The 14426-nt window shown below is 41.9% G+C and overlaps 1 protein-coding gene across 2 annotated transcripts in view; it reads left to right on the top strand.

The window, feature by feature from the left end:
* The window catches only part of syt17 (synaptotagmin XVII), a 55708-nt gene that overhangs the window by 38135 nt on the left and 3147 nt on the right, over positions 1 to 14426 (top strand). For both annotated transcript variants that reach the window (XM_051933947.1, XM_028814080.2), the window contains 2 exons: positions 3984 to 4104; positions 4190 to 4345. In XM_051933947.1, the coding sequence (XP_051789907.1) occupies positions 3984 to 4104; positions 4190 to 4345 (277 nt within the window). The remainder of the gene's footprint in view (positions 1 to 3983; positions 4105 to 4189; positions 4346 to 14426) is intronic.

Here is a 14426-nt window from a genome sequence, read left to right as displayed (position 1 = left end):
GCACACATTTTTTCCCGAAAATTAGCATTAGAAAATCAGGTGCACGTCATACACAAGGAAATTTTTTTCTGTAATATTTACTTCTTCTGCTTGCGCGTCTTACACGAGGCCGCGTGGTACACGAGTAAATATGGTAAAAAGGCCACAGTTGCAGCATTTTTGTCTTTCCCAACCACTAACAGTTTCATTGCCTCACTGGATTACGGATTTTTTTTAAGGACACGTCTTTTGTCTCATTGTGAGTTATACTTAGCTACGATGCATTTCTAAAAGACAGAATTCAGACATTTAGTTTCGTTTGGGCCCATACGTCCAAAATGGAGTGTAACGGAGCCATATTTCCTTCTCTATACTTCTAAAACAACAACATTTCTTTCTATAGCACATTTTCATACAAACAACATAGCTCAATGTGCTTTATAAGATGTCAAAGAGAGAGTTACAAGCAAAGAAAAGCAAATAAGATTAGGCAATAATATGAAAAAATAACACTGGTCAACAAGCATTTTGCTACTGGGATTCTTTCATCTGTACGTTAACAAATTTCACTTGCTGACTCCAAATCTGAAAACCGTTTTTGTCCAGCACGTCCCATTTTTTAGTTCTGATGTTCCAAGTCTTGTACAACTAGGGTGACTGGACAGTACAGGTGATGTGTTTCAGCATTTAAGAAATAAGTTTGGTCTCAAGAAAAGCAAAGCCAATATTAAGGAAGGTGTTTTTGTTGGCCCTGAAATCCATGAACTGATGCTTGACGAGGAGTTCAAAAGGAAACTGAAGCCCACTGAATCTGCACCCTCGTTCGTGCGGGTTGTCCAGAATTTTCTTGACAGTCACAGAACAAATAATTATACTGATCTTGTGGAGAATATGCTGAAAGTATATTAGCTTACGGGAGCCAGAATGTCACTGAAGACGCATTTTATACATTCTCATCTCGACTTTTTTCCACCAAATGAGCATGAGGAAAGATTTCATCAAGATATAAAGGTGATGGAAAACTGATATCGGGGAAAATTCACTCCGAGCATGATGGGTGACAACTGTTGGTTCTTGCAAAGAGAGATGGATGTGCAGTACAAGTGCAAAAGCGAGTGACTCCCAACATTTTTGGGCACGCTGACCTCACTTTTATATTGAGGTAAATTGACATAAATATACTTTAACGTGTCTCTGGAATCGTCTTTTGGTTTGTTTTCAGAATAAACACATCAAAACAATTTTGGTGGGACAGAGTCCAAACTCCAGGTATCGTGTTGATATATTATATTGATATTCAAAAGTGTCAAAATGTCAATGATGTGTATTTCAAAAACCTGACGTGCTAGCTTAATTCTGATTTCATATATGAAGTCAGTGTAAAAAACTTAATAAAGAGCTGCTCTGAAGTTCCCAGAAGCCAGTGTAAGTAACAAAAAAATAAATCTATACAATCTTAAAAAAACAGATAAAAGTCAAGTTCCAGAGTAGCATCCTTATATACAACTAGCTGTGTAGGCCCGTCCTGTAAAAAGCCCCGGGGTCCTAGAAACTATTGAAATTGTCAGAAAAAAACCTGAAATGTAGAGATGTCAGGTAATAGAAAGGAACTCCTTTCTGGGCTTCTCTCTCCGAGGAGGATTCGTTTTGCCGACGTACTCGCCTCACTTGTGCATTAGCGGCTAAGTGAGTGTCTGTTTATTGCGAGGTTTCGTTGTGCCAATGTGCTCGCCCTGCTTGTGCATTTGCTTACGTGAGTTTCTGTTTCCTCAGAGGTGAAGCCCTTATCCCGACTTCTCCTCTCACTTCCGGGCCGGACAGACAGACACACACACACTTCCACTCGTAGACATTTATGTATAAGATATTGTGATGCAAGTCTCTAAAGATGAGTCCAGTGATCACAAAAACCCTCCGGTTAAGGTGGAGAACACCAATAACAGCGCCAAAGAAACTCTTTTTTTTTAATTGGGTTTCTGTTCATTCATTGGTCATGAGTCCTGTCTTTAATTCAAAAGTGGGGGCTTCTTATTCTTTCATTTTCCAGAATTATTTTTGTAAAACTGTTTTAGAAAAAAGTACATGCGCTTTGCCCATTGAGAGCATACAACTGGCTGACGTGACGTGTGAACATCAAGTAACGTGAGATTTTTTCATGGACATTTTTTTTGTATTGTTTGCTGTTGATCAGTTTTGGTCACCATATCAGAAACTTCGTTAGGTCCGTTCTTCGTGAAAGCATGCAATTAATTTTTTTTTCAGCCATCACTACAAAGTACATGAGGTAAATAACATATAGTAATCCTTTAGTATTTCAGGAAATGGCTATAGTACTAGGGTGCTGTACCGTGTTAGCCATTATGAATGTAGTGAAAAGTCAAGCGAAATGACCCCTTTAATTGACTAACTAAAAAGATTACAATATGCCAGGTTTCGAGGCAACTCAGGCCCCTTCTTCAGGCAAGATGTAATACAGAAACTGGAGTTCCCTGTGTGTATATACACACTAGGACAAGAAACAACATTGGTTAAATCTTTAAGTGAGAAATCTTACATGTAAAAAATTAATAGACTCCTTCAGGCTAGGGTTCATTTAACAAGAGAGAAGAACAATGTATGGTCAAGATCATTGGATAAGATAACTGTCCAACAAAGTCTTTTGAAGTTTCTGATGAGTTTTTCAATACAATGTGGGTGTGTGGGACAGTCCAAGAGATGCAAACAATCCTCATATCTGGTCATAAGACCCATGTCTCTATTCAAACCATGTTGCAATCTGTTCAATTTTAGCATGAGTTTAACTTGCCATTCTTTTCTCTCTTGCTGTGTTCTGAAGTTGTCCATAAGCACTGGGACTATAAAGTCCCTCTCACAGTGTCTTAAAATCATTTGGAGGTGTCAGCACCAGCCCTTATAAAGAGATTCTATTCTTTATGTAAATGGGCGCTTCTTCATTAACACGGTTGTTCTTGGGTTTTTAAGCACCCCAAAGTAAATCTAAAATAACTCTCCCTTTGCCTGTCCCATCCAGGCTTGGCACTTCAGCTCTTTCTCTCCATCATAAAGGAGTATTTTGTTCAAGTGATCAGCCTGTCCTGATTTGCGTTCATTTTAAATGAATCACTCTTCTATCGGAGCTCCATTTATGACATATTTTACTGTACATTCAAACAGGTTTTTTAGGGTCAATAAATCCTGTGTTTTGATTAGAGATCGACTTTTAATCGTCATATACTTTCCTCGTCTTTTTTTCCACGCCATCTTTGTTTTTTGGGTCTTGCCATTTTGAGCAGCATTTGTTGGTTGTTATGCAACAACCCTTCACAGAGCTGACATTTCACTTCATGGGATAAAAAGGTTGGCACTGTGCACTTCCCGGTCATGCAAGTTTGGGGGTAATTCCAAAGAAGCCTCTGCATGCTGCTTTTCGTGTTCTTACTTAACATTTCAGACCCTTTGGCTTTGATGTTGATTCCTGGTTTAGCGCTAAGATTCGATGAAATATAACACTCTCGGTATTGAACTTTTTCCTGGTATTTTCGATGTTCCTCTCCTGGTCACCTCTACAACTTTAGCTTGCCTTCCCTTTTCTTAGTAAACTTGTAAAGCAGTCTCACTCGCCATAAAACAATGGTGCCCCCTGCAGGGCTGGTATGCCCCATGCATCTTTTGTTTCTATTATAAACTTCTGTCCAGCTTCTCTCCAACGTATGAAACGAATGGAAGGATCAGCCTCAGCCTGGAGGCAGAAATGGTGATGAGGCCTTTGGTTTCAGGACTGAAATCATAAGCTAAAATGGCGATAACAAAAGGCTTAAAATGGTATTTGGGCCACATGACTGGACTCTTTGGGAGGATACCAGTTTCATTTATGGGGTTTTTGGGACTCCTGCATGTTGGGATCTCCTCCTGCCATTAGCTCTCTGATGGCACACCTTACTCCTCTTGCATCCTTGTTGGATGGAAGGTCTGACTTGATTTGATATTCTCTTCTCCCCTCACAGAATGAAGTGGAACTTGGAGAACTTCTCTTGTCCCTCAACTACCTGCCCAGCGCAGGGAGACTGAATGTGGACATCATTCGGGCCAAACAGCTGCTGCAGACAGACATGAGCCAGGGATCAGGTGACCAGACCACCAATGCTTTGACTGAATTTGTGTTTGTTTGTGCAGCATATGATACGCCAAATTCTTTCTGTTTGATCCCCAGACCCATTTGTAAAGATTCAGCTGGTGAATGGCCTGAAACTGGTGAAGAGCAAAAAGACTTCATGCATGCGAGGAACCATTGACCCCTACTACAACGAGTCCTTCAGCTTCCGAGTCGCACCGGATGACCTGCAGGACGTCAGCCTTGTTTTTACAGGTAGGAGCTAAAAGGGAGGAAGGAGCCGCTGGGTTTAAGAGCCACAGGTACACAAGCAGACACCAAACGGGGAGCCAGTTGAGGTTTTCTGTTCTGCCCCTGCTTTGTGCATGTCATTGGTGTTCATTAAGCAGGCCTTAAAAACGCTGCCAACATGGCAGGGAGAACCGCATACTGATTATATTCAAGTGTGAAACTCCATGAAACCAATGCCTCGGTCAGTCTTTAGGCCAAAGGAAACATGCTGGTGTATTTATGTCAGGTCTACAGAATGACCCCACTAAGCATTCATTCATTCTGTGAACCCAGTTAATCCCTTTCAGAGTTGTGAGGTAGGGGTCAGTTATTGACCACAAGGCCAGATCCAGCCCTACATGGGGGTGTTGGTCCTATTAAAATACATGGAGAAAATGTAATTTCTACTTTTAACAAAGTGGAGCATCAAGAAAAAATAAAGTAAGAAAATCAGGAAGCTCGTGGCTTTACCTGTGTAAGAACAACAACGTTCAACCAATGGAGTAATTGAGCAACATTCAACTTAAAGCAGAAACCCACCCGGGTCAGGACCCCTGTCACACAGACACTTTTGGCAGAATTCACGTTGCCAGTCAGTCTCTTTGCATGAGGCCTTGGAATGGGAAGGAAACCAAAGCAGCCAGGCACAGGGAGAATATGCAGACTCCACACTCCAGTAGAGATTTGGTCAAAATTGAAAACTAGGACTCCGGTGCTGAAATGTGTGAGTCGCTGAAAGTACAAGTGACACCGTAGCAGGTGACATCCAAAAACATCCATTGGTCCAACCTAGCAGATCATGGCTGTCTGCTAATTTTCTTAAATTAAATAAGTGATAAAACAGAGGTTCTTCTGGTAGGAACTAAATCGGTTTTAGATAAATGTGATCTTATTTCATTGACCGTTGATAATTCTCTAATCTCTTCTTCCTCCCAGGTTAAGAGGTTGGGTGTTATTCTCAATAGTACCTTAAAATTCGAAGCCCATATTAATAACGTTACTCGGTCCGCGTATTTCCATCTACATAATATCAGCCATTTACGTCCATCTCTTTCAGCTACCAGCACTGCTCTTCTTGTTCATGCTCTGGTCACATCTCGTATTGATTATTGTCTTCCTCACAAACTCCTTTACAAACTCCAATTGGTTCAGAATGCCGCTGCATCTCGTATGATTAGCAGAACCCCTTCCATAGAACACATCACTCTTGTCCTTCAACAGCTTCACTGGCTCCCTCTCAAATTCTGCTTATTACTTACAAGACCCTTCATAATCTGGCAGCTCCTTATCTTTCTGATCTTCTTCACATCTCCATTCCTTCTCGTATCCTTAGATCTTCTTCCTCATACTTCTGTCATATCACCTGTGTCCATATATTCGATCTCTTTTCGATTTTACCTTTTCGTCAATATCGCATTGAATTTTGATTCCGTCTTTGGACTTACATCGTGACAATGCGACATATAACTGCCCACGACTGAATATTGTTTCTTTCTCTCTACAAGAAATGTGTTTCCGACAATAGCATTCACATGAATGACAAATGATTTCTCTCTCGGGATTTCACTTTCACCAGACAATAAATCTTTTAATTCTTGCAGATACGCCTCTTCATTGGAAAGAAACACTACTTTTCCCTGATGGCAACACGAATTAGATGATCTACACGTCTCCGACTTAAAGTTTAAATCCGAACAATATATTGACCTCTTTTTGCTGTTCCGTTATTTCATCAAGTAATAATTTCCGTTTGTTTGCGGTAATGTGATCTTTACTATCATTGTTTTTCATACTTCCACTATCTCTAACCTGCTCTGCATGTTTACCGCACCAACGTTTCTGAACCTCTTTTTGACGTTCTACTTTGTCATCTACTCTTTGTCTTTTATTTCCGGCCCTGGGCCTGGATAAATCTCTTGGCACAAAGACTCGTCTCGCCCCCAACGCTTTTGCCTCTGCTACAGTCCACATGCACCTCTGAGCCACGTTGTCTTTTCATTGTTCTTTGCGGTTCCGGCTGCTTTTCTATATACTGTATAATCCACCAAGTCACCTGACCATGGTAGTAGTAGTTTGTGCGTACAAAGGCAGGGACGTAATCAGTGCAAGCGTATGACCCGCACTTACTGGGAATTCCTCGTTCGTGGGCAAAAATTGCAAGCCCCGGTCCCCATCACGAATGGGGTTCAACAGCTTACCCACGCCTGTCAGCGCCGGGTAGACACACGTTGATCCATTCAGTGTAGTGCGCTTGCGTCACCAGACATCCAAGGGCATCACAGACCTGTTAATGCTCAATCTCACGTGACTGAAAGCCACTTGTCCCTGTAAGAAGTTGGACGCCGACCGGCTGGCGATCGCGTAACTATTTAGCAGTAGGGAGTCTCATTCGTTTTTGGAATTAAGCGGGCTAATCGCTCCACCAACTAAGAACGGCCATGCACCACCACCCAGAGAATCGAGAAAGAGCTATCAATCTGTCAATCCTCTCCGTGTCCGGGCCGGGTGAGGTTTCCCATGTTGAGTCAAATTAAGCAAAATTTGTGTGTGGTGAGTTGTTGCGTCCGGGCACATGAGCAGGCACTGTGAATGCCTTGAGAGCGTGGGTGGACGTGTGCTCGAGTTGGTGGGCTGGGCTTTGTGAGTTGACTGACATGGCTATTTTTTTGCGTATCCCATGGTTGTCTTCCGGCAGTGTGAATGCCTCGAGAGACAGGGTGTCCTTGTTTGGTGAGTTAAAAGCTGTGATGGTTTTACACGCTGGTAACAGTCAGGCTGGCGGGCAGGCGTTCTCTTCCCATGGTCTTAGAGTTGGTGGGCGTGGCTCTGTGTTGTCGGTGGGTGTGGCTCGGTGTTGTCGGCGTATCCCATCGTTTTAGCGTTGGTGGGTGGGTCTCTGTGAGTTGGCGGGCGTGGCTATATCGTGCGTATCCCATGGTTGTCTCGCCTGTTCTGTCGGTTTAGTGAATTATATATATAGATAAGGAGCCATTAAAGCAGTGAATGCAGCTGTTCAAGATTGAAATAAGCAATTGAGGGTAGGGAACCATAACAAGCGAGACCACTAAAATGAGGCATCAAAATGGTAAGCAATACGTTCTTCATCTGCAATAATTGACTTCTCATTAAGAAACTGGGTTGGAGCCAAAACCTGCAGGCACTGTGGCTCTCCAGGACCGGAGTTTGAGACCCCTGAATTAATCCATCATTTACCAATTAGTGGGTCTGATGCTAAAGTACTTGCAGCCTTTGATTATTCTGTGTGGTTTGCCAGCGTGTCTGCTCTCCTCGTTTTCATTTGTCATTAATAAGAAACAACGAAGGGGGAAAACTGTATAGAGGAAGGGCAAAATAGAATGAAATCAACAAAAGAGAGTTATGCATTTAAATCAACAGGAAAAGCAGAAATGTTTCTTAATGTCTTATAAATGTAGAAATCATTATGCTGTGCTTTTTTGAATGTAGAATATGGGAAGAAAAATACCAGCGAATTAAATGAGCTCAGTGTGATCAGGTGTTGTCACTGATTAGGAATCCGGTTGGAATAAAAACCTGCAGCCACAGGGGGTCCCCAGGACCGAGTTTGGGAAGCGCTGCTGTAGAATCTATCTATCTATCTATCTATCTATCTATCTATCTATCTATCTATCTATCTAGTAAAAGCCCGAACCAGGAGGACTTGAAATTTGGACTGTAGGTTACCCTTGGCCCATAGCTGCTCGCTAAGAAACGGTTTTAAATATTTCGTGGTCCAAGCGCGAAATTTCTTATAGTTTTTTAGACCCGTTTGTATGCCTGTCCGCTTTTCACGACAGAACTACATAACAGATTTAGATCGGGTTTTTTTGCTAGAATTTGCTTGAACAGTCCGTTGATTTTGCGACTTCTGACATCGCACTAAGTGTCCGAGTTCGCTTGCGGTACCGATTTATTAGCAGGAATCCGAGAGAGGCTCATCGAGGGGCGGGGCCCTCCTCACTCACGCTTCGGCCTCGGGGCGTAACCTGAACTCCGCTTAGTTAGCGAACGAGAGAACTGCTTCACGGATTTAGATGTGTGTTTATTTTCTAGAATTTGCTTGAACATTCCTGTTGATTCTGCGACTTCTCTCATTGTGCTAAGAATCAGAGTTAGTTTGCAGGAGCGATATATTTGCACTAATCCAAGAGACAGACGCTGCGGGCCAAGGGGAGGGTGCAGAGTGACGTCAGGAGTAGAGAGCTGGGCAGGACTCTCCTCGCTGTCCTGTTTCACTAATGCGCAGGCGAAGCCGCGGGGGACGGCTAGTGTCTTATAAATGTCAAAATCACGCTGCTGTGCTTTTTTTGAATGAAGAATAAGAGAGAAAAACAAACTCCAGCTCATTAAATGAACTCCGTGTTATCAGGCGTTGTCACTAATTAGGAATCTGGTTGGAACAAAAACCTGCAGCCACAGTGGGCCCCCCCAGGACCGAGTTTGAGAAGCGCTGCTGTAGAATATTGAAATAAATCCAAAGTTAGCAAAAGCTGGTGAGAACAGAGAAGAGGAAAACACAAAAATGAAAGATGACCCAGAGCTACTTGTGAAGTAAGCTGTGTCGTGACCCGCAGTTCCAACAGTGTCATGCACTGAGCCAATTTCTTGTCCCCAAACGTGATGGATTGCACTTGCCATCATGTGATACTAACTACAAATACAAATGTTCATTAAACACTTCTTGTCACTGTGTTAACACAAACGCAGAGTGGCACTTGTGGGCCTCGGTTTGTTCCCTGCATACTGTGTGATCTACCCAGGAGCCACCAACAGGTGACGGCCCATCAAGGAGTGGGGGCTGCCTAAACAAAGCCTTTATTTTTTTTTTTTTTACAAAGATGCAGGTGTCCTTTGTATAATAAGGACCAAGGCTGTGTCCGCCGCCACCACGTTAAGAGCCTCTCCGTGGCCGTTGCTATGGTGATGGAATCCCTTGTGCGCGTCTCCCCTTCGGGGGGGGGGGGCTCACATGCGTTGAGTGCTTCACTTTTATTGGCTAGTTATGAGTAGATGTGACGGTTATGGACTGATGATCAAAAGTGACCCTCCGCCCCCAGCAGCAGGAAACAGACACCCCTGTCACTTTGAACTGTTTCTGAGTTTGGATCAATGGATTGATTGATTAATTGATTGATTGACATGCAAATCTATAAACACGCATACAGTATATTACATGGTAGTGAACATACAGAATGGAGATTTTCAAATCCTGACATTTTCGAAAAGTTAGGAGATTAGAAAATGACGAGTTACATTGGGCTAAAGTGCCAGTTCTCATCAAAACCTTCATTACATTCTTTTGTTCATGGCTGCACAGTAAGTAGTTCTGACACCTCGTAGACCAAGCACCCCGCGTTCAAATTTTGTGCTCAGCCATTTTCCATGTGCAGTCTGCATGCACTCCCTGTATCTAAACGGGTTTTCTTCTCTGTAAGCTACAGTGGTGTCTCAACAAGAGCCTGAAATTTGGAGAAGAGTCCAACTGCAGACCTCTGAGATTCAGGGGCTCCGCTAAACAGCCAATCGTGTTTGTGTGTTTAGGTCACATGACTTAGAGAGCAAAAACTCCATCTGGAAACTATGGATTTGTGGAGGTGCCAGTTTACATTCAGTGCTTTGGATTTAGTCGGAGGACAGGGGGAAAATACTAAGAGGTGCACAGCGAAGTATCTTTACCACAAAAACCTTTAAAGAAAATGTACTGTCAAGGCGGCCTGTTCTGTAATTTGATTACCTCGTCAACAGGGCAGAGCTGAGGAGATCTGCAGCTGGACCACTTTAAATAAAGCTAGGGCCAGCCCCTCCGCTGCAATATCAGGCATAATAGAAAGAACTGATAAATGCATAGGAAAATAATATAAAATAATGAATAAACAAAAAATGACCTAAGATTCAATAATAGAATTTAGAAAATTGTATTGAAAATTCGACAAAAAAGATAAAATACAAAGAAAAGACCCTTAAGCCAAGGATGAAAACCTGGCATAACAGCTAGGAGACCCTGCCTAGTGGGCTGAACATGAAAAAGGAAAAAGAGAAAAATAAGAAAAAGGACGTTTACTGTGTTAAGGAACGAGGATTACAAAATGATACACAAAACTAGAAAATATATTCGATAGAATATGTGAAAGGCACTATATATTAGATAGATGGATAAATAGAGACAAACAATGTGTTAAAGGCGCTATATGATGGATAGATAGATATGTGTGAAAGGCACTATATTATAGATAGATGGATAGACATGAAAGGCGCTATATGATAGATGTGAAAAGTGCTGTATGATAGATAGAATGTGTGAAAGGTGTTATATGATAGATAGAATGTGTGAAAGGTGCTATATGATAGATAGATAGAATGTGTGAAAGGCACTATATCATAGATAGATAGATAGTGTAAAAAGGCACTATATAGGCACCTGACCTGACACAGACTCACACTGGAGGCATGTATAAAAATACATAAAACTTTTATTTTCTTCAGCCATGGGACACATCTTCCCCGTGCCCAAAGGACACAAATGACACACCACAACACTCTCCTTTGGCACCACCACTTCTCCTCTAAGCTTTGTCCTCCTCCTCCTGACTCTGGCTGTTAAGTGGTGGTTACTGGTCCGTTTTATAGTCCATCCAGAAGTGCTCCACATGGTTGATGGCCTTGACGTGTGGAGTACAGGTCACTGCTCAGGCTTTATAACACACTGGTGAGGCCTCATCTGGAGTACTGGGTGCAATTTGGGTCTCCAGACTACAAAAGGACATAGCAGCACTAGAGAAGGTCCAGAGAAGAGCAACTACAGCGGATGAGTTATGAGGGAAGAATAAAAAAGCTGAGATGAACACTTGCATTAAGTTTAGGTCTTGTTAGGTCTGCATACACAATGGGAAATCTGAAAATTGAGAGAAGGATTTAGGAGTCGTAGTGGATTCTAAGCTATTGACTTCCAGACAGTGTTCAGGAGCCATTAAGAAGGCTAACAGAATGTCAGGTTATATAGCACATTGATGTGAGGTGTACAAGTCACAGGAGGTGACGCTGAAGCTCACACTGGTAAGGCCTCATCTGGAGTATTGGGTGCAGTGTTGCTATCCAGGCTACAAAAAAGACATAACAGGACTAGAAAAGGTCCAGAGAAGAGCAACTACAGGGGATGAGTTATGAGGAAAGAGTCAAAGAGCTGAGCCTTCAGAGTTTAAGAGGAGACCTGACTGAAGTGTGTAAAATTATGAAGGGAAAATTAGTCCAGTGGATCGAGACTTTGATTTTAAAATGAGTTGCTTTTAAGAACACAGCTGGAGACTTGTTAAGGGTAAATTCCTCACAAATATTAGGATGTTTTTCTTACACACAGGGTCGCCACAGCGGATCATCTTCTTCCATATCTCCCTGTCCTCGTCATCTTGTTCTGTCACACCCATCACCTGCATGTCCTCTCTCACCACATCCATTAACCTTCTCTTAGGCCTTCCTCTTCTCCCTTTACCCATCAGCTCTATCCTTAGCGTCCTTCTCCCAATATACCCATCATCTCTCCTCTGCACACGTCCAAACCAACGCCATCTCGCCTCTCTGACTTTGTCTCCCAACTGTCCAACTTGAGCTTTTTTCCACCATTTCTCTTTGATGGTTGATAAATATGGAGACGTGGATGTCAGTGAGTCTCTGTGCCAGAGTGATGCCAGCTTGGTAAGTCACAGCCTACAACCGAGGAGGACTTGAGCAGAAGCTCCTTGTCAAGCGGTGTGGAGTCTGCTGCTGGCTCCGTGTCCTGGCTCTCGGCTGAATGTGCACTGCCAAGTGAGCTGCATGCCACCTGTCACTGTTCTAAAGCTCTCAAGAGTGTAGTGTAGTGTCGGCCATGATTTGTGCTCTGTAGAAATAAAGAAAAAGTGGACAAGCCCTCTCACCTTGTGACACACGTAATGCTTCAGCTGTAGAGCCTTCATCCATCCTTTCATTTTCTGTGCCACTTGGCCAGTTCAGGGTTTGCAGTCAATGTTGGCCACAAAAGGGGTGCCAGCTTTGGACAGGGAGCCAATCGATTGCATGGCATCTCATGATTACACCATCAATGTCAAGTCACATCTGCTGCACATCCTTAGGATTTGTGGGATACCTGGAATAAAATCCACTCAGGCACAGGGAGAACATTTGGACTGCAGGCCTGGGGATTGAAGCCATGACATTGGCCCATAATCAGCTGCAGAAATGTCTTCTTATTTTTCTTCCTTTGGTGGATACACACTGGGGCAGGTGGTACAATACGGCTTAGCTGGTGTGATCTCAGGGAGTTTGGAAATCCTGCTCTGCTTGAGAGTTAAGGTGCCAGTGAGCACATACACTGTGGCCGTGTGGTTGCACTTTATAGCACCATCTCTAATGAGCGCCCCTTTTTAAATGTACCTCACAGATTTGGTTTACACCCTTTAATATTTCACTGCTTGTTTGCCATTCTGCGTTTCTCGTCTCTCCTCGCTTGCTGCCCTCATGGGCTCGATTCCAGCCTTAATAATGAAATGGGTGGCTTGGCTGGCAACTGCGAAGCTACAGATTTTATTTACAGGCAGCTTTAATGAAATGACCTGTGAACAGGGGACGGCGCTTTTCTCCATTAGTTAAATTGGAATTGCGGAATCGTTTTACTCAACATCACCTCTGACATTTTGTGTAAATCTCACCCACCTAAAACAGAGTCCATTAGGAAAGATGAAAAGTAAAATTAAAGAGTGAGAGGACAATCCCAGCTTCATTTAGCTCAAAGAAAGGTGCTGCTAACTGACAAGACCCCCGGACCAGCGGCCCTCATGTTCAGGCCTGGGGGGCTCCCATCAGGCTGCACTTTGCAATCAGTCAGTCATGTGCTCTCTAAATTGATCTAAAAATCACCTGTTTATTCTTTTCTTATTCTGCTTTGAGAAAAGTTTCTCTGTTTGAGATTTGTATTTACAGGCGTGTGAAAAACTAAGTGCACCCCGTGACATGATATGAAAAACACTATATAACGTAGAAAGATAGATAGATAGGATGAAAGGCACTAAATAATGATAGATAGATGGAAGTGAAAGGCACTATATAATAGATAGATAGGATGAAAGGCACTAAATAATGATAGATAGATAGATAGATAGATAGATAGATAGATAGGATGAAAGGCACTAAATAATGATAGATAGATGGAAGTGAAAGGCACTATATAATAGATAGATAGGATGAAAGGCACTAAATAATGATAGGTAGATAGATAGATAGATAGGATGAAAGGCACTATATAATGATAGATAGATAGGATATAAGGCACTAAATAATGATAGATAGATAGATAGATAGATAGATAGATAGATAGATAGATAGATAGATAGATAGATAGATAGATAGATAGATAGGATGAAAGGCATTAAATAATGATAGATAGATAGATAGATAGATAGATAGATAGATAGATAGATAGATAGGATGAAAGGCACTATATAATGATAGATAGGATGTAAGGCACTAAATAATGATAGATAGATAGATAGGATGAAAGGCATTAAATAATGATATAGATAGATAGATAGATAGATAGATAGGATGAAAGGCACTATATAATGATAGATAGATAGATAGGATGAAAGGCACTATATAATGATAGATAGATAGATAGATAGATAGATAGATAGATAGATAGATAGATAGATAGATAGATAGATAGGATGAAAGGCACTATATAATGATAGATAGGATGAAAGGCACTATATAATGATAGATAGATAGATAGGATGAAAGGCACTAAATAATGATAGGTAGATAGATAGATAGATAGGATGAAAGGCACTATATAATGATAGATAGATAGGATATAAGGCACTAAATAATGATAGATAGATAGATAGATAGATAGATAGATAGATAGGATGAAAGGCATTAAATAATGATAGATAGATAGATAGATAGATAGATAGATAGATAGATAGATAGATAGATAGATAGATAGATAGGATGAAAGGCACTATATAATGATAGATAGATAGATAGATAGGATGAAAGGCACTATATAATGATAGGA

The sequence above is a fragment of the Erpetoichthys calabaricus genome, chromosome 11 (assembly GCF_900747795.2).
Source record: "Erpetoichthys calabaricus chromosome 11, fErpCal1.3, whole genome shotgun sequence".
Lineage (NCBI taxonomy): Eukaryota > Metazoa > Chordata > Cladistia > Polypteriformes > Polypteridae > Erpetoichthys > Erpetoichthys calabaricus.
Note: the sequence above shows the minus strand (reverse complement) of the source record. Positions and strands in the feature narration are given on the sequence as shown.